A 21,335-nucleotide genomic window follows, 5' to 3' on the forward strand; every position below is an offset into this window, starting at 1 on the left:
AATTATGAGTTTCCTCAAAAACAAAGTTGTTATGTGGATATGTTAGACAGATTTCTAAAATAGTTGTACTAGAGAAGATTTTTCATCTTATAATTCTATGTTATCAATGAATTCTATGACATAATTTGGTAGGGTTCCTGTAGAGATTAATCAAGGTAAAACCCTAAATATTAAATACAACTTGGAGGAGTCCCAAAGAGTTAAATTGATGCAAATGCTACAAAAACATGCCTCTACTTTTGCATGGGAATATGTAGATGTGAGAGCCATAAACCCTAATGCGTGTTTGCATCATATATATATATATATATATATATAGAAAAATGCTAGACCAATTAGGCAACCCCAGAGAAGGATGAATCCAATCCAAGGGAAATTATAAAAGAGGAATTATAAAAGTTGTTAAATGTAAAATTCATTTATCCAATTTTTGACAGCTAGTGGATCTCACTATTGGTAATTGTACAAAAGAAAAATGGTGAGTGACGAGTCTATATAGATGGATTACAATGATTCTAACATCAAAAATACATCATCAAGACTTTTCATGCTTTTAGGACTATTCGCCATTGAACCCTGATCATCATGCTTCTTCTAGAATCCAATTTGGCCTTAAAATGAGCCCAAAAACCTCCCAAAAAGATATAAAATTGTATTAAACTATACAAAAATTAATCATTCTCCAGAATGACCATTTCGAGGTGTGTTTTACATGTTGAGAAATCTAGGGGGCAACAAGTGTAGGTGATTTCTCTTACTTTGATAACTGTTTTTGATGAATTTTTACTTTACTCGATTAACTTCTTCTTTTTTTCTTATTATTAATGTTCTCTATCATCAAACATCTACTAAATCATAAAGAACAATGAGACAATAGAACACAAGATATAAGCGATCAACCAGGGCCAAAACTTATCCAACTGAGAGGAAAACCCACTAGAATCCTTCTCTTCTTATAGAACTTCAATTGATGAATTCTAAGACCTATGACCCTTGACCAAGACCCTCCAAGACGAAGTCATCCTTACTTCTTGATAAGCTTTCCTTACATAGCTTCCAACAACAAACTTCGACCTAGCAGCCTCACAACTTCGACCTTGATGCAGCTTCAGTAGTTTTGACCTAACAACTTCACAACTTCAATCTAGAGGCAGCTTCATAGCTTTGACCTTTCAGCTTCACGACTTCGATGCAGCTTCAGAATTTCGTCTAGCCTAGAAGCTGTAGAAACCTTAACAAAGGAGAAAAAGAGAGAGGCCCAAAAACTTCGATCTTGATCTTCTTCTTCTTCTTCATCCTTTTCCAACTTCTATCTTGAGGAGATCGAACTTGCTTGAGTGAGTGAGCAAATGAGGTTGAATTACTTCTTATTTATAGGCTTGTGAGGGGTATGAATTGCTATCTTAAGGCCGACTTGTCCCTTCATGTAGGCCAACTTGATCTTTGTGCCATGATGAGGTCTTGGAGGGTCTTTTGACTCAATAATTTTTTCTTTACAATATGTAACATGCCCAAATGGGTCTTCAGTACAAACCCTAGAATTTACAAACTATGAGCATCAACAATTAGGTTATACATATCTGGGATTTCATAATCATGCACAAGCATATCACAACAATATCTACTAGGCAAACCCAAGACACAAATATCAATACATTAAAGTTAGACATACAACAATTTTGTCTAAACTATGGTTTCGATCAGACAGACGAATATACACCTAGGGTTCCATTCTTAGGATCTTATTATAGATATTATAAGGGTTTTGGTCATAAACCCTAGTGTACCAAACCCTAAAAGTTCTAGGGCTTCATTTTAAACATTAACATCAAACCCTAAAGGACTAGGGTTTTTATTATAACAATACCAAGACTCTAAACAAGAGAATAAGATTTCTATACTTCATCATTAAACCTATGTAGACTAGGGTTTCATAAGTATAGACATACGCTTAGGTTATGGTTTTATAGAGAACCTTTTAGGGTTCCATACCAATGACCAAAATATAATGAGGGTAGATTCAATCTAATGATTAATCGCCCAAACAAGAATCTCTTACGATTCAAAACCTTGGACATAACGATGATAGTAATGTAGAGAAAAATTTAAAATAAGAATGGCTCTACCTTTATATAGAGATATCTTTGTAACAAAGCTTATAGGCTAAGCATTAAATTTAGGTATGTTTTATCCTAAGAGCAATTTACTTCAATTTTTCATGTTAGCCCAATGACAATATTCAGATTAGCAATCACATTAGCATGATAGTAAAGTGCAGATAGAACATAAACATAAACAACAGAAGACAAGCCAAGACAAGAGTACACAAGATGTGGCACCAGCTAGGGACAAACCCCAATGTTGGGAAACCCTTGATCAATTCTTCTTATATTCTTCAATAGTTCAACAGAGAGAGAGAGACAGTACAAATACATAAATATGAGATTTTTATGACAACAATAGAAAGACCATCATTCTACTAATTATGATAGATCAGAGATGTAGTCCTAAATTCCCATGACAGTCTTCAACCAATAAGAGTGTTGTAGTAGATCATCAATCTAGAAGCCCTTCTTACTACTGCAACATTCCACTAATAGTTTGTAGCACCTACAAACTTCAAACACTCATGAAGGGTACTTCTAGAATGCATCATATTCTATGCTGCTGCAATGTTCCTCTAATTGCCTGCTCCTGCAATTCTAGTTAGGGCACAAGAAGAAGCCCTTTAACTTTCCACGCTGTCAGCCAACTAAGCCTTCCAAGGGCTACATTCCACCTAGGAGAGTCTCTCCTAATCCACGCTGCCACCTGTACTTAATGAGTACTGCAATGCTGCCTTGGAACAACCTTAGTTCCTTGCTATGGTTTGCAGCCTAGCAAAGTAGCTAGCTGTAGCTTCAGATTCTTTCAACAGGTCCAAGTAACTCCTTGACTCATGCCTAGTCATAGCCTTTAGTACAACACTGACACCTACAACAATTTATGCTATGATAGGACACCTTTTGACAGTGGCTTAAAGTCTCTCTTAACTGTGAATAAAGGCCTTCCTATGCTGTTGGTTAGGGCCTCTCCAACTGGCTAAGAGCGCTGCATATAGGGTCTTTTCATGACAACAAATAAGAGTCTTCACAAGACTACTAATGGGTCTCTCTTAACAACAGATTAGGGCTGCGTAATAAGGATCTTTGGGACAACGGATTAGGGCCACCTTCATACTACATATTTCTACTCCTCTTGACAACTACAGGTCTCCCTTTTAACTGCGGCCAGACCTCCTTGTAATACATGACTGCGGCTAGGCACCATTATGAGAATAGCTAGGTCCTTAGATGACTGCGGCTAGATCCTTAGATGATGGTGGCTAGATCCTTCCTTTGGACTGTGTATAAGTCTCCTCCATGACTGTGTCTTGATCTCATTAGGGCAGCGTATAAGTATCTTCCTTGACTGCCGTTTGATCTATTTAGTGCAGCATATAGGTGTCTGCAATTAGGGCTCTTTCCTTCATTGCGTCTAGGGCTAGAGCTCCCCTCTAAGACTACGGCCAAATCCTTCCTTTCTCTACAGCTAGGGCATGGCTTGACCTCCTCTAAGACAGTGTATAGACTTCCTCCATCAATTGCATCTAGGGCTTCTCCCTTTTGATCTCTCTAGTCACCAAACCCAAACGAGTGGAGAGAGATCTTAGGAGAGGTGTGTGTCAAAATGACTTGAAGGCCACCTCTATTTATAGTGCAACGTTGAGGTTGAGATGGGGTAATTTGGTCGCTGGCCGACCTTCACAAATTGTCAAGTAACACAAATAAATTCATATCTCCATGAATACACGTCGGAATCAGATGATCTTTAGATCAATCCTACACCTTTCGACTAAAGGAATCCAAGAAAAATATCAGCTGCCATAAATAAGAAGATCCACATGGAGTTTGGCCATAGTTGCCAATTTTAACTCTCCCTCTCAACTAGGGAGAACTCCATCTGTTAATCCATATGCCAGGCTGTACTATCTTTGGCATCAACGCATTGCGCTTCTCTGCTCTGCTTTGCTGAACTATGAAGAAGAAGAAGTGATCGAGAATGTATCATACCATTCTCTACTGACCCGAAGTCAGTCCCATATAAAGAGAGTGTCTCATACCACTCTTACTTATCCGAAATTAGTTCCAAATAAAGAGAGTGTATCATACCACTCTTACTGATCCAAAATCAGTTCCAAATAAAGATAGTGTATCATACCACTCTTACTGATCTGAAATCAGTTCAAAATAAAGAGAGTTTATCATACCACTCTTCCTGATCCGAAATCAGTTCCAAATAAAGAGAGTGTATCATACCACTCTTACTGACCCGAAGTTAGTTCCAATTGATCCCAGATCAATATCATCCTAGCATAGGGAGTACGATAGTACACGATGCGCCCATCGGTAGTACTATGGCCCCTATCCTCATTTCCCTACTGATTGGCTAGATGAGAGGTACTTCACATGAGGCCCAAATTGCATGGGTAGGATGTCTCAGCAAGGGAAGGATGAACCACTCATCCTGCCTACATGTCTCTATGGGGTATCACAGGGGAAGGCTGAACCACTCACCCTATGACTGTGTCTCAGTAGGAGAAGAATGAACCACTCATCCTTCCTATATAGCAAACCGCTAGGGGAAGGCTGAACCACTCACCCTGTGGTTGCTCATCGCTCCAAGAAGTACCCCAAGACCCTTGGAGCTTTCAGAGCTCGATATATCATACAGGACCCTCAGGAGAGGGTCTCTCCACGACCCCTAGTCGTTCTTAGAAAGTCAAGAATTTGACCTTTCCCAGGGGCTTCATTTGAATATCGACGACCTGCACGTCAGTCCCAATGTGTTGGAGCCTTCTTGCTCCTTGATGTACCATATCCCAAATAAAGTGGTACCTGATGTCTATATTCTTGGAGCGATCATAGAACACAAGATTCCTCAACAATTGAATCCCACTCTGGTTGTCACAGAAGATCACGGTGGTATCCAACACGTGTCCAAACAGTTCATTAAAGAGCTTTCACAACCAGACAGCTTCACAGGAGGCCATACTCTCAGCTATGTATTTGGCCTCAGCGGTGCTCAAAGCAACCGACTTCTGCTTCTTGCTCATCACTGCCTGCCTAATCAGCATCAGAATAACAATGCAGCCTCATAGCTCCAACAGTGTATCTCAGTCCATGAGTGATTGTACCCTGAAGATATCTCAAAAGATTCTGGGCACCAATCCAATATAAGTGATGAGGCTCAGCCATATGATGGCTCAACATGCTAATTGCGAAACATATATCTGGACTAGATTTCACCAAGAACATCAATGCTACTTTGAGTTGACGAAACTCAAAGGCTTCCCAAATCAGGTCTGGCAGCACTACCGCATAACTTCTTAAAGTTAAGCTCCATAGGGGTAGTCATGGGCTTGTAGTCCACCATTCCAAACTTGGAATCCAACTCCCTCTTACTTTTGCAAATGAGAGGGTCTGAACCTGCCAGAAAGAGGTCATCCATATAAAGTACCAGTATGAGAGGTCTATCATCCAGAACCTTAAAGAAAAGGTTTAGATCAACTTCACTCCTAGTGAATCTCAGCATCATCATATCGCTGTCAATCCTCTCATACCAAGCCTGGGGTGCTTGCTTTAAATCATAGTGAGCTTTCTTCTACTTGCATACATGAGATTCTTGATCATGAATCTCAAACCCCTCGGGTTGTTCCATATCTGTGGTCTTGCTATTACATGAGGGGAATGGTCCACTTGTAAGTTTTTCTTTGGTGCATCTCGAACATTTACCTTCATGCTCTTCTTTGAATTCAAGCATCCTTGTCACCAACTGTCTCACATTGGGAAGGGCCTTACAAGGGGCAGACCTCTGATGCCATAGAAGAGATGTGTCACACGACATCGTCCCTAATGGACTTCCTGCAACTTGATACAAAGTGCCAACCCTGAACCCAAGAGTAAAAGCATCTTTAAAATTTCTTTTTCAAACACGTACCTTTCCATCAATGAATGCCACCTTGTAACCTTGTCTTCCATTGCTGAAATGGACACCAGGTTCTTCTTGAGATCAGGTACATAAAGTGCTTCTTGTAAATGAATCGAGTTAGCTTAATCCAAATGAAGAGTAACATTCCCAATACCTTGTATGGGATAGGTGGCATCATCTCCATGAATAATCTCCAAGTTTGTTTCCTTCTCTCTTAGATTAGAGAGAGCTTCCTTGAATCTGGTGAAGTGCCTTGAAGCACCACTATCAATAAACCAATTTCCCAAAGTGTCCATAGTAGAGGTAGTGGAGAGGGCCGATATAAGATAATACTCCTTTTGGTTACCAGAAACAACATTTGATTCTTCATACCTGGAGTTCCTTGCTTTCTTGAAGAGTCGGCCATTTCCTTGATGTCCTACATTCCTTTTTCCTTTGCCATTCCTTCGATCATTGAAGATGCCCTTGGAATGATTGTGATCATCATCATGTGATGTGTCCCTTCTATTTGGACACTCCCTCGCATAATGGCCAAACTTATTGCAAGCAAGGCATCTGCCCTTCCTTCCACCCTTAGATCCGGACTTTCCATTGAAGTGACCTTTAGGTAGGCCACCAGACACTTGTCAATGGAATCTCTGATAATCTTCTTCGCTTCGACTTCACCCTTGGTGAATTTGTTCTTTGAAGCAGTCGGTGCATTTGATGGAGGCTTAGGGATTTTACCCTTCATGTAATCCAACACTTCTTGCTCTTCCAATGTAAGATCCAGAGACATCTTCCATCCGTGAAAGTCAGACTTTTTCGCGGAGCTTGTCTACAGCTAGGAAGTGGGATGAGGAACCCATTGAGCCTTTGACATTATCCAACTGTGTTCAGTGATTGCTCTTTCACTCTTGCTTGGGCTTTGTCTTCACCTCAGCGCCGATACCATGTTAAATTTAGGTATGTTCTATGCTAAGAGCAATTTACTTCAATTTTTCATATTAGCCCAATGACAATATTCAGATTAGCAATCACATCAGCGTGATAGTAAAGTGCAGATATAATGTAAACATAAACAACAAAAGACAAGCCAAGACAAGAGTACACAAGATGTGGCACCAACCAGGGACAAACCCCAATGTGGGGAAACCCTTGATCAATTCTTCTTATATTCTTCAATAGTTCAGCAAAGAGAGAGAGTACAAATAGATAAATCTGAGATTTTTATGACAACATTAGAAAGACCATCATTCTACTAATGATGACAGATCAGAGATGATGTCCTGAATTCCCATGACAGTCTTCAACCAATAAGAGTGCTGTAGTAGATCATCAATCTAGAAGCCCTTCTTACTACTGCAACATTCCACTAATAGTTTGTAGCACCTACAGACTTTAAACACTCATGAAGAGTACTTCTAGAATGCATCATATCCTATGTTGCTGCAATGTTCCTCTAATTCCCTGCTCCTGCAATTCTAGTTAGGGCACAAGAAGAAGCCCTTTAACTTTCCACGCTGTCATCCAACTAAGCCTTCCAAGGGCTGCAGTGCACCTAGGAGAGTCTCTCCTAATCCACGTTGCCACCTGTACTCAATGAGTACTGCAATGCTGCCTTGGAACAACCTTAGCTGCTTGCTATGGTTTGCAACCTAGCAAAGCAGCTAGCTATAGCTTCAGATTCTTCCAATCGGTCCAAGTAACTCCTTGACTCATGCCTAGTCATAGCCTTTAATACAACACTGACACCTACAATAATTTATGCTATGATAGGACACCTTTTGACAGTGGCTTAGAGTTTCTCTTAATTGTGAATAAGGGCCTTCCTATGCTGTTGGTTAGGGCCTCTCCAACTGGCTAAGAGAGCTGCGTATAGGGTCTTTTCATGACAGCAAATAGGAGTCTTCACAAGACTACTAATGGGCCTCCCTTAACAACAGATTAGGGATGCGTAATAAGGACCTTTGGGACAACAGATTAGGGCCACCTTCATACTGCGTATTGGTACTCCTCATGACAGCTACAGGTCTCCCTTTTAACTGCGGCCAAACCTCCTTGTAATACATGACTGCGGCTAGGCTTTATTGACTACGGATAGGCATCATTATGACAACAACTAGGTCCTTAGATGACTGTGGCTAGATCCTTAAATGATGGTGGCTAGATCCTTCCTTTGGACTGCTTATAAGTCTCCTCCATGACTGTGTCTTGATCTCATTAGGGCAACGTTTAAGTCTCTTCCTTGACTGCGGTTTGATCTCTTTAGGGTGGCGTATAGGTGTCTGCAATTAGGGCTCTTTCCTTCACTGTGTCTAGGGCTAGAGCTCCCCTCTAGGACTGCAGCCAGATCTTTCTTTTCTCGACGGCTAGGGCATGGCTTGAACTCCTCTAAGACAACGTATAAACTTCCTCCATCAATTGCATCTAGGGCTTCTCCTTTTTGATCTCTCTAGCCACGAAACCCAAATGAGTGGAGAGAGATCTTAGGAGTAGTATGTGTCAAAATGATTTGAAGGCCACCTCTATTTATAGTGCAACGTTGAGGTTGAGATGGGGTAATTGGGTTGCTGGCAGACCTTGACAAATTGTCAAGTAACACGAATAAATTCATATCTCCATGAATACTTGTCAGAATCAGATGATCATTAGATCAATCCTACACCTCTCGATAAGAGGAATACAAGAAAAATATCAGCTGCCATAAATAGGAAGACCCACATGGAGTTTGGCTCTAGCTGCCAATTTTAACAATAAGACATACCTTGGGTTGTTTTTAAAGAAACCTTGTAGGACATTAATGCTTGAACGGTTTCAATAGAACTTCTTTCATACTTCAAGTCTGTCTTTGAAGTCTTCTCCATGAACCTGAGCAATTAACACACTTTCCTAGCCAAGAAAAAATATAGAGAGAAGGTTGTTAGCATATAATACAAACACATGTTGATAAGAGAGGGAAACCAAACATAGAAGATAAGACAAGGAGTAAGATACTTATCTTTGGTAAAATAGTGAGGGCTCCCTCCTAATTCAATCTTGAGGGATACCTACAACTTTATCAAAATAAAAAGTGTTCTAACAACCTGTTAGACCTACAAATTGTAGAGATCAAAACATAAAGGAAAACAATTCAAAACTTAGAATAGAAGACTAAGGGAGGATAAGTGTAAGGGAGGACTTAGTAGTATAAGTCCTTGACTTCTGATTCTTCTCTAGTCTTGTTCTTCTTAGATGGAGCTTCATCAATGACATTTGCTTGATCCCTATTTCTTGGATTCTCAGGACGACGACTCTGGTAATGTCCCATATTGTGGCAATTGTAACATTCAACCTTGGATAGGTTCATCTTCTTCTTTGCTTCTTTGAATTTCTTGAAGATTCCTTTCTTTTTGTGATGAGCAGAGTAAGCATTCGAGGTGTTTTATTTTTCATTTTCCTTTTTGTTGTTTACCATCGATATTCTTGCTTCTTCTTGGCTACACGCATTTCCACATTTGTTCAAATGTAGGCATATCCTTGCAAATGTTGAGTCTTGATGCAAAGGCACTCCAAGATTTAGGTAGTCCTAGAAGTGTAGTAATTACAAGCTCCTTTTCTTGGACAACTTCATCTATTGCTTAGAGTTCATCTCTGATTTTGGATATCCTTATAAAGAATGATGAAACAATATCATCATTTGTCATCTTAACAGTTCTTAGCTCATTCTTAAGGCTTGCTAAGTGACCTGTGTTCTTGATTGTGAATAACTCAGTAGAATAAGTCCTTGACTTTTGATTCTTCTCCAGTCTTGTTCTTCTTAGATGGAGCTTCATCAACGACATTCACTTGATCCCTATTTCTTTTCTTATTTCTTGGATTCGCAGGACAATGACTCTGGTAAAGTCCCATCTTGTGGCAATTGTAACATTCAACCTTGGATAGGTCCATCTTCTTCTTTGGTCCTTTGAACTTCTTGAAGATTCCTTTCTTTTTATGATGAGCAGAGTAAGCATTCGAGGTATTTTCTTTTTCATTTTTCTTTTTGTTGTTTACCATCGATATTCTGGTCTTCTTGGCTACATGCATTCCACATTTGTTCAAATGTAGGCATATCCTTCCAGCTGTTGAGTCCTGATGCAAAGGCATTCCAAGATTTAGGTAGTCCTAGAAGAGCGGTAATTACAAGCTCCTTTTCTTGGACAACTTCATCTATTGCTTAGAGTTCATCTTTGATTCTGGATATCCTTATAAAGTATGATGAAACAATATCGTCATTTGTCATATTAACAGTTCTTAGCTCATTTTTGAGGCTTGCTAAGTGACCTATGTTCTTGATTGTGAATAACTTGGAGAGAGCCTCATACATTTCTTGAGCGGAATTTATGTCGGATATGTATGGAATTAAGTTATCCTCAACTCAATCCACTAATAGATTCATAGCCACGATTTCAAGTTCTCTAAACTTCACTGTATCTACATTACTTGATTCATCAATAGGCTTCTTGACTTTTCCTTGAACAAGATCTAAAATTTATTCTTTTCGAGAATGAGATCTATTTTCTTTTTCCAGGCCCTGTAGTTGGAGGCCCCTTCTAGTTTTTTCTCTTCCTTCATTGAGTTTGTCATGTTGATGTCTTCTATTTCTATCCTTAAAACCCCTTATTCTCCTTTCAATAGATCTTCAGGCTGCCTTTTTCCTTCCTTCTTTCACCTTTTAGCTTTGATACCATGTTAGAAAATCAGAAAGGCAAAAATATTTTCTTATGTTGATAATTACTTTTGATATTTTTATGTTCTTATTAACTTTCTTGTTTTCTTATTTTATCTTTGTTTCATCAAGCAACTATCAAAAACAAAACATGAAGATCAGGGACACCAGATATAGGCGGACAACTAGGGCTAAAATCCCTATATAGGGGAAAACCTAGTCAACGAACTCTTCTTTCAGTATATTCAAAAACAAGATGAGATAGACCAAGACTCTAGACGCACAGACCTCCCTCCTCCACCAAGTTAGCCCTTCCTCCTTGTAAATATCCTTTTCTTATTCTTCCAAATGTAAGCCCTTCAAAGTGCAGCTTCAATCCAAAACTTCGATCTAGCAACAACATTTTCGACTCAATTACTCCAGAATTTTGACCTCCTTAGCAACTACAGAATTTCGGCCTTCTAACAAGACTCCAGAACTTCGACAGTGATGTGCAGTTGAGCAATAATAATGATGTGCAGTGATTGGCTTGAACAAGATTGTTCAGTGGTCAATGGCTACTAGGACGTGACAGGATACACAATATCTTCATAAGGGGATCTAGTGTGAAAATTGTGAAACATGATCTATCGATTCTTTTGGGTGATTGGAGTCACCTTCAAGTTGTGGCCTGAGAACACTTCAGTGCGGTAGGGTGGTGCTAGCCTGCTAGGGCAAGTTGTGGCTTACACAGGACATTGTGGTTGATAAACTAACAGGGTAGCGAAACATCCTTTCCGACAACAACTGGTAAATAGAGTGTTGGGGCACTCATTAGGTTGTGGCCTGATATATAGGGCGTTGGGGTGCCCTTCTGGTTGCAACAAGATATTAGGGTTTAGTAGCGTCCTATATGTTGTGGCCTGTGAATTAGGGGGTTGACACATTCCTCAATTGTAGCTGAAATCTTGATGTAATTAATATTTTTTAAAGAGAGAAGAAGACAATTACTAGAGAAAAATTTAGTGGTTTTTGACCTGGAGGGGGTTTACCACCTAAAAATATGTGTACATTGTTTTACCTTTTTGCATTGTTGTATGGTGTTGTCTACTGTGGATTATTATCTTAAGAAAACAATAATAATAATTGAAGATTAACTAATGCTTTGAAAAATATTAAAAAGTGCTAATTGTTAAGAAATATTGATTCAACCCCCATCTCAGTATTTCCAAGTTCCAACAAACCCATCTAAGGCAGTGTTAACCAACTGCTCCTCTGGAACAGCTTCTCCAATGGCAACTAACTTATCCTTCACTTGTGAGACTTTGGTGAGGAAAGAGGTCACACTGTTGGTCTTGGTCATCTTGGTGTTGCATAGCTTTTGTCTCAACACCATCTTCCTGTTCTCATTAGAACTCTGGTGTAAAGACACCAAGGACTCCCACATTTGATCGCATATCTCATCCCTGAAACATGAGGGAATAAATGGTCCTTGATGGGATCTAGAAGGATCCTCTTTGCCTTCACATTCTTCCTATTGAAATCCATCAACTGAGCTGGATTAGTGGGTGCTTGTACAACTGCTTCAACAACATTGGACATCTCACACTTCAAATTCCTCCAGTAAAAGCATAATTCTCTCCTTCCATGGGCCAAAGTTTTCAGCTCCTGCCAATCTGTCCTCTACTCTCAACCCAGTGGCGATGACCCCACAACCAACAATATGGGTAAATTTGGGTTTCTGGCAAAGTTTCAAAAGTTTTGGTTCACAGTTTGCAGAATTTAATGCTTGCTGCTCTCTTTATCAGCTGACTGAAATTTGAGATTTGAGGCTTCAAACTTGCTCTGATACCATGTAGAAATTTAATGATCTGCACTATTAACCCAATTTACAAGTTTGCATGTGTTTGTTTAGGCCCAACCCACATGTTTTGTCTTGCTGATATAGATTTCAGAAAGCATTTATTGCAAACATAAATAGTGCTTCTACTCTTTTTCACATTCCTAACCGCTGATAATTAATGCAAGCATTTAACACATAAGAGATTAGTTTTTGGCCAAGTTGACTCTGGAAAAACCCCACAGCCTCTTGGGGAAAACCGGTCTTCAAAGGAGGATTTTATTGCTTGAGAAAATTTAAATAAGTACATAAAACACAGTACTTATCTCCCTTTTTGCTGTAGCATTAATTGCACTCATTTTGAAAATTTGTGCCCACTGAAATTTCAGATTTCCACAAAATTGACTGCCCAGAGTTTTAGAAAAATATCTCTGCCCAGATCCTAAAAAATTATGTTCTGAAGTGTGCCTAGATTTCTGCGCTGAAGTGTGATTGTACCTCCCTGAAAATTGTGCCAGAACTCAGCTGAAGCCTCCCTCAAAATTCGTGCTACCTGTAGCAACTACCCCAAAATTCGTGACTCAAATTTTGGGTCAGGACAGTGCTGAAAAACTCCTAAAAATTTGTGTCCAGGTGCCTCGAATTTTGTGCTGCTAGCTTCCTCAAATTTTGTGCTTCTGCTTCCTTGATTTTTGTGCTGCTGTACATCCTTCTAGAAATTCGTGCCTCCTCACTGCTGCAATCTCTTCTCCTCCATGAAGTTTTTCTTCTCCTCATGCTTTCTCTCAATTGTGAAGTGAAGAATGATTTCCCTTTTCTTTCTTTTGTCTCCTTGGAAAAGATTGAATCTTTAAACTTAGGATCCAATGGTTGAGATTTCATCTTCAAATATCAAGATGTGTGGTTGAGATTAATTATCCCAAATGACCCCCCTCGCACATTGGCCCTATCATTTAAAAGTCTCCTAATACCTTTTTCAAGTTGTGTACCTTTTCTAATTTTCTCATAAAGTGATTTTTCACCTCACTTTAATATTAAAAAAATACACTTAGCACCTTTCACATAAAGTCACTTTATAAAGTACAAGTGACTTTAATATTAGAAAAATTACATGGTACAACATTTCTAAGTACTTTTTCCACCCATGACATTAATATAACTCATAAATGTCATTGAGACAAAGGTAATTAATGTCCTAACTAGGCTAAAAGGGATAAACGCCTAGTAACACCTCTCCTTGGTACTTTTTTCAACAATCAATAGTTATGTCTACCCTGAAAGATATGTCCTAAATAAGTCTATGTAGGAGATAAAATAGGTTAAAACCATTTCCAGGTATCATTTTTTTAACCAGAACGAGAATTTTTGGAGAATCGGTAACTTTGAAAGATCAACTACCACTATTACACCAGATACAACTATTTCATAAATGTCACAAATGGGCTAGTTACAACATGTCTCTGGAGACTTGAAACCATGCGGCTGGGAAAAGAAGTTGTTCACCAAACCACTCGAGTTAAGATCCTTTGTGTTAGATTTCCTTAAAACCCAGTAACTGTTTGGAAATTTTCTAAGTGTAAAAACCAAAAATACAAACAACAACTGTTCCATAAACTTAAATTGAAAATACATTGAGTTTTCTAACTTAACATGCACAATGGAAATTAATAATAAATCAAAAGATAAACACATTCAACACAATAACACAAGATATACCTAGGAAACCCCAACTTCGGGAAAATCTATGAACTTTGTGTGTCTTTTATTATCTTCAGCAAAAGGCAATCTTCAAAAAATTTATAGCAAGGGAAAACTTACCTTTCTTTACAGAGAGACATCGATAAGCTCCCAAGATAAACCGAACTCCCTACTGCACACTCGATCTGTTGTACGACCATGCAGATCTACCTATCAGCAAACATGCAAGCTGCAGATCACACATGCTAGTTGGAATAACTACACTGGGGCTGTAAGAGTAGCACGAACGTCAATCTCCTTTTTAGTTGCAGTCGCTCTGCAATCTGCTGAAACCCTAGACTCTCCCTTCATTGATTTGACAAATTGCTTGTGCTCAATTGACTGGCCACTTGCTCTATCTCTTATAATTTCGACCTATGTCCCTCTTTCACTCTCAACAGCTGAGGTTAGATCTTGATGAAGGGCTGAGATTAAATCATTAGTTAACTTAGGATTTTTTTTTTTTAGGAAATAGTTAAATAAATTAATATCATGCTAAGTGGTTGTCTTGTGGTTCCCTCTGCTAACCTTAGCACCTAGGCAAGCATGAACCTTACCGCTCTACTCCAATCAACACTTTGACCCCAGGTATCATTTTATCATCATTACAGCTTGTATATACTTTTTTACCTATGTCAAAATTGGACTTGGTGTCGTGCCTAAAGGGTTGTAAAGTACACCTAATGCTATTCATGGGGTATGTTCATGTCTATATATTTGCCATCACTATAACTAAAGATTATTCTTCATATTGTTTTCTTCCTATTGTGAATTGTTCCAGATAGTTGGTTCCATGGGAACAATAACACTGTAGAAACCTTTAGCGGCTAAGATTGGGCATTTGACTAAAATTTCCATTTTTTTTTTCCAGTAAGGTTCACTATTTGAAATAAAATACATAAAATCTGTTACAACATGTCTCTGGAGACTTGAATCCATGCAGTTGGGAAAATAAGTTGTTCACCAAACCATTCGAGTTAAGATCATTTGTGTTAGATTTCCTTAAAACCCAGTAACTGATTGGCAATTTTCTAAGTGTAAAAACCAAAAATACAAACAACAACTGTTCTAGAAACTTAAATTGCAAATACATTGAGTTTTCTAACTTAACATGCACAACGGAAATTAATAATAAATCAAAAGATAAACACATTCAACACAATAACACAAGATATACTCAGGAAACCCCAACTCCGGGAAAATCTACGAACTTTGTGTGTCTTTTATTATCTTCAGCAAAAGGCAATTTTCAACAAATTTATAGCAAGGGAAAACTTACCTTTCTCTACAGAGAAACACCGATAAGCTCCTAAGATAAACCGAACTACCTACTGCGCACTCGATCTGTTGTATGACCATGCAGATCTACCTATCAGCAAACATGCAAGCTGCAGATCACACATGCTAGTTGGAATAACTATGCTGGGGCTGTAAGAGTAGCACGAACCTCAATCTCCTTCTTGGTTGCGGTAGCTCTGCAATCTGCTGAAACCCTAGACTCTCCCTTCATTGATCTGACAAATTGCTTGTGCTCAATTGACTGGCCACTTGCTCTATCTCTTATAATTTTGACCTAAGTCTCTCTTTCACTCTCAACAGCTGAGATTAGATCTTGATGAAGGGGAGAGATTAAATCATAAGTTAACTTAGGATTTTTATTTTTTTTAGGAAATAGTTAAATAAATTAATATCATGCTAAGTGGCTGTCTTGTGGTTCCCTCTGCTAACCTTAGCACCTAGGCAAGCATGAACCTTACTGCTCTACTCCAATCAACACTTCGACCCCAGGTATCATTTTATCATCATTATTGTTTGTATATACTTTTTTACCTATGTCAAAATTGGACTTGGTGTTGTGCCTAAAGGGTTGTAGAGTACACCTAATGCTATTCATGGGGTATGTTCATGTCTATATATTTGCCATCACTATAACTAAAGATTATTCTTCATATTGTTTTCTTCCTATTGTGAATTGTTCCAGATATTTGGTACCATGTGAACAATAACACTGTAGAAACCTTTAGCGGCTAAGATTGGGCATTTGACTAAAATTTCCAATTTTTTTTCCAGTAAGGTTCTCTATTTGAAATAAAGTACATAAAATCTGTTACAACATGTCTCTGGAGACTTGAACCCATGCAGCTGGGAAAATAAGTTGTTCACCAAACCACTCGAGTTAAGATCCTTTGTGTTAAATTTCCTTAAAACCCAGTAACTGATTGGCAATTTTCTAAGTGTAAAAACCAAAAATACAAACAACTGTTCCAGAAACTTAAATTGCAAATACATTGAGTTTTCTAACTTAACATGCACAACGGAAATTAATAATAAATCAAAAGATAAACACATTCAACAAAATAACACAAGATATACCCAGGAAACCCCAACTCCGGGAAAATCTACAAACTTTATATGTCTTTTATTATCTTCAGTGAAAGGCAATCTTCAAAAAATTTATAGCAAGGGAAAACTTACCTTTCTCTACAGAGAAACACCGATAAGCTCCCAAGATAAACCGAACTCCCTACTGCGCACTCGATCTGTCGTACGGCCATGCAGATCTACTTATCAGCAAACATGCAAGCTGCAGATCACACATGCTAGTTGGAATAACTACGCTGGGGCTGTAAGAGTAGCACGAACCTCAATCTCCTTCTTAGTTGCAGTAGCTCTGCAATCTGCTGAAACGCTAGACTCCCCCTTCATTGATCTGACAAATTGCTTGTGCTCAATTGACTGGCCACTTGCTCTATCTCTTATAATTTTGACCTAAGTCCCTCTTTCACTCTCAACAGCTGAGATTAGATCTTGATGAAGGGCTGAGATTAAATTATAAGTTAACTTAGGATTTTTTATTTTTTATTTATTTTAGGAAATAGTTAAATAAATTAATATCATGCTAAGTGACTGTCTTGTGGTTCCCTCTGCTAACCTTAGCACCTAGGCAAGCATGAACCTTACTGCTCTACTCCAATCAACACTTTGACCCCAGGTATCATTTTATCATCATTACAGTCTGTATATACTTTTTTGCCTATGTCAAAATTGGACTTGGTGTCGTGCCTAAAGGGTTGTAAAGTACACCTAATGCTATTCATGGGGTATGTTCATGTCTATATATTTGCCATCACTATAACTAAAGATTATTCTTCATATTGTTTTCTTCCTATTGTGAATTGTTCCAGATGTTTGGTTCCATGTGAACAATAACAGTGTAGAAACCTTTAGAGGCTAAGATTGGGCATTTGACTAAAATTTCCATTTTTTTTTTCCAGTAAAGTTCTCTATTTGAAATAAAATACATAAAATCTGTAGGAACTTAAAAAATTATCTGAAAAGTTTTGCTAAATAATTATATTTGAGGTTATTAAAGATTTGCCAAGGTTTATAACTTTATACGCTCATGACTCCTTGAAATTTTTCCTCGACAGCTTGTATATATATAATTGCTGATGTTGGACTTAAACAGGTTGGACTGACTAGCATTTTGATCTCACAAAATAATGAGGAGGATGCACCCTGAACTATTGTTGCAATTATATATATATGTGTTTTTTTCATCTTAAAATTACTTTCATATATGCCAGTCGTCAACCATTTCAAACATCGGACTGTCAATTGATCTTGTGAAAATATCTGATATTATTTGGCTTTCATCTTTCCTTTGATTAGAATGCGGCAATTACATGTTTTATTAAATTTTATCAAGTAACTGTTCCGGTAGCTTCATAAAGCTATTGATGTTTCATGTTTGTAGAATGAGTCTATAAGGTGTAACGTTTCTTCTCCTTCGACTGGAGTGGTATAAATTTTTATGGAATACTATTTCATATAAGAAAAGAGAACAAAAGCCATGCCAAGTTATTTTCTATCATGGTCGAAATTTTGAATAATTGACTTGAATAACAAGGTCTTATCGTTCTGTATTTTCCATTATGCAGTTAGATATGGCAGAAAATTGCCTAAGCCGTGCAGCAGATCTGAGTGGACTGTTGCTTCTCTATTCTTCTTTGGGAGATGCAGAAGGGATCTCGAAACTTGCATCGATGGCCAGAGATCAGGGGAAGAACAATGTTTCTTTCCTGTGTTTATTCATGCTGGGAAAGTTAGAAGAATGCATTCAACTTTTGGTAGACAGGTAAGTTCTCTTTGTGATAATTTATGGCCTGATGACAAAAATTGGTTTGCAAACTAGTTCTTTGTTGTATGAAGCTAATCACTTTTCAATTATTCTTGAATTTCAGCAATCGTATACCTGAAGCTGCTTTTATGGCTCGTTCCTATCTTCCCAGCAAGGTTTCAGAAATTGTCTCTATTTGGCGTAATGATCTCAAAAAGGTACAATAACAAAAATATTGGTAACTATGCCAAACTAGTCAGTTGAAAAGTTCTTGGCTGACTGCAATGTGAGGGACTCCCCGTACTTGAGTTTCAAGGACTAGTGACTAGCGTGTTATGTGAATAGTCTTGAATATTTTTTTAAAAGGAGAAATTATTGGTTTTAGGTGTTTTGATCATTTTTGAGGGAATCCGTATAAGACTTCTTTTCCGTGTTTTTATTAAACAGGTTTTCTTGTACTCGCATGAATAATTAATGATTTATGACTATCCCCTGTTTTGAAAGCAAACTGGAAATTGTGCATTTGTCAAGGAATAAGGTCAATGTCTCACATTTACGGTTTTACCTGAATATTTATGTTGCTTTTCATAGGTGAACCAAAAGGCAGCTGAAGCTTTAGCAGATCCAGAAGAGTATCCCAACCTGTTCGAAGATTGGCATTTAGCACTTGATGCTGAAGATAAACTAAGGAGATGCAGGTTTATATTTAGTCGATTAAAGAAACGCTTTTAGATTGTATCAATGAGTTGATTTTCAGTTTATCCTTTCTGATAATCTTCATCTTTACACCATGAAGGTTCATGAGACTCTAAACTTAGTAATACTGAAATCTGGCTTTGGCGTCTGCACTGCAGAGATGGGTATCCTCCTGCAGAAGATTACTATCGTTATATTGGTATTACAAATAGAGACCTCTTAGAAGAATTTAAGAATATGCAAGTCAATGGAGATACCCCTGTGGAAAATGGGGATTCTTTTCATGAGGTAGACCCTATATTCCATATCTACAGCATTTATCGTCGAGATTGACACATGGTTCAGAATCCTTGTTTATTGTTAGTAACTGTCTGTGACATTTTTGGTTACAGGTTACTGAGGTAATTGAAAATTATGTACATGATGGTAACCAAATGGCTGATGGGGAAAATTATTTGGAAGTCGAAGATTCCAATGGGGAGGTTCTTGTTAATGGTAATGAGGAGGAAGAAGAGTGAAACACATTAATTATATAAGCCCATCTGATTGAGATTAAGCAAGATTTGGTTAAGGTTTTAGGGATCATGTCTTAGGAGGGAGGCAGATGAATTAATGTCTACAGGCAAGTACGAGAATGATTTTATCGTGTAATACAGGATGGCTCTGAACGGGCTCCGAGGTATTGATTTTCTTTATTGTTAATGTATATTAATATATTCATGCTTCAAATTGAAATGTTAGCTTTACATATTCATCGGATCAGCTCAGCTTTAAGTCAATACATGTGTCATGATTGTCAAAAGAACTTGGGTCAAATATCTGCTTGTGGCAGACTACAATAGTCACTTATGGCCTTATTTTAGATACATGTATTTTTGGGCTTCTCGTTTGAAGGTCCATGTGGTTGAGCTTCACCATTTTATCATCTTGTTTCACTTCATAATTGTCTGCCTGACGAATTGCATTTCATGTCATTGGGACTGTGATAGGATTTATCGACGAAGCGCATTCCGTGTAAGCTGAGAATATTGTATTAAAGAGAATGATTTTGTTGAGCCTTGCATTTTGTGAGTTATGTACTTTTTCTATTTCGGTTGACATTCACAAAATGGAAATATTGTTTTTTTCTCACTATATTAACTGTCAACAAAAACATGAACAAATGCAAATCTCGGAAAATTGTAGTTTTGTTATTTTTACTTCATAGCAGACTACGGGGATGGTTGAAAAGAGGGACAGTTGGGCATTTTTCACGTGTAAAGAAACAGACGACCGGACTATTTAAATGTTTTTGGGAATGTAAATAAATAATTTCTTAGCCCGATAATGTTGGTATCTATTAAAACACATCTCTTAACGGACTCCATTTGGAAGACAGCTAAATATCAGGAAGATAACCCAGTGGAGATCATAATGTTGGTATCCAAAACACATCTCTTAGCGGACTCGATTTGGAAGACAGATAAATATTAGGAAGATAACCCAATGGAGATCATATCAAGATATCAATGAAGGAGCAGATAGTAGTTAATTAGTATAATTGCTTTTATTCCAATATACAAGTTAATACAATAATGAATAATTCTTTTTCTTGTCATATATTTATTACTTCCAATAGTATGAAATGCATCATTCACTTTTCTTTTGCCACTTCTGATTTGGTTATCAAGTTTACCAATTTGCATGGGCTTGCTATGCACCCTTAGTTATGTTTTCTTGGCACACCCTCTCTCATGCTATTGCCAATGGCATTTTAAGTCGGATCCTTAAATTCTCTTCCACTTAAACTGTTAATGTTCTTATCAACATGGCTCCACAGGCTCTGATGGAAAGTGTGTTAGTAACGAGGACACAATTTCCACATTTGAGCATAGTCGCGGATGGAACGGACAAAGTTCATTCTTCAAGTTAAATACTCCAAAAGACTTGGAATATAAAAATCTCCATTGAGATACAAGAATATATATTATAAAGTATGAATGATGTTACAATTGAGAGTGAGGGGCCTTCATATATACAAGCATGTGTCTTTTTATGAATGGTCATGTCTCCTTAGACATGTCTCTTTGTTTAACTAGTTTTATTTATTTACATATTATTATGTTTATTATTTATTATCTATATTTAATACTTTTACATAATTATATTCATAACATTGTCTTCCTCTTCAAAAAGTTGTCTTCAAAGCTTGTTGAGGAAAGGGGCAATCTCTTTTTTCTGTTACAAATGTCTTCTTGTCTCGGGACAATCACCTTTGTCGATACAAGTTGATATGATCTTTGGAG

At 37.8% G+C, this 21,335-nt stretch overlaps 1 protein-coding gene across 1 annotated transcript in view; it reads left to right on the forward strand.

The window, feature by feature from the left end:
* Positions 1-20,113, forward strand: part of LOC149228577 (coatomer subunit beta'-1-like) — a 109,582-nt gene extending 89,469 nt beyond the window's left edge. The window contains exons 11-15 of the mRNA XM_089380809.1: positions 18,176-18,372; positions 18,479-18,572; positions 18,946-19,052; positions 19,209-19,338; positions 19,443-20,113. Of these exons, the coding sequence (XP_089236935.1) occupies positions 18,176-18,372; positions 18,479-18,572; positions 18,946-19,052; positions 19,209-19,338; positions 19,443-19,568 (654 nt within the window). The 3' untranslated portion in view covers positions 19,569-20,113. The remainder of the gene's footprint in view (positions 1-18,175; positions 18,373-18,478; positions 18,573-18,945; positions 19,053-19,208; positions 19,339-19,442) is intronic.
* Positions 20,114-21,335: the final 1,222 nt, after the last annotated feature.

Source organism: Pinus tabuliformis, chromosome J, assembly GCF_031772625.1.
Source record: "Pinus tabuliformis cultivar Carrire ecotype Pingquan chromosome J, CPIR1, whole genome shotgun sequence".
NCBI lineage: Eukaryota > Viridiplantae > Streptophyta > Pinopsida > Pinales > Pinaceae > Pinus > Pinus tabuliformis.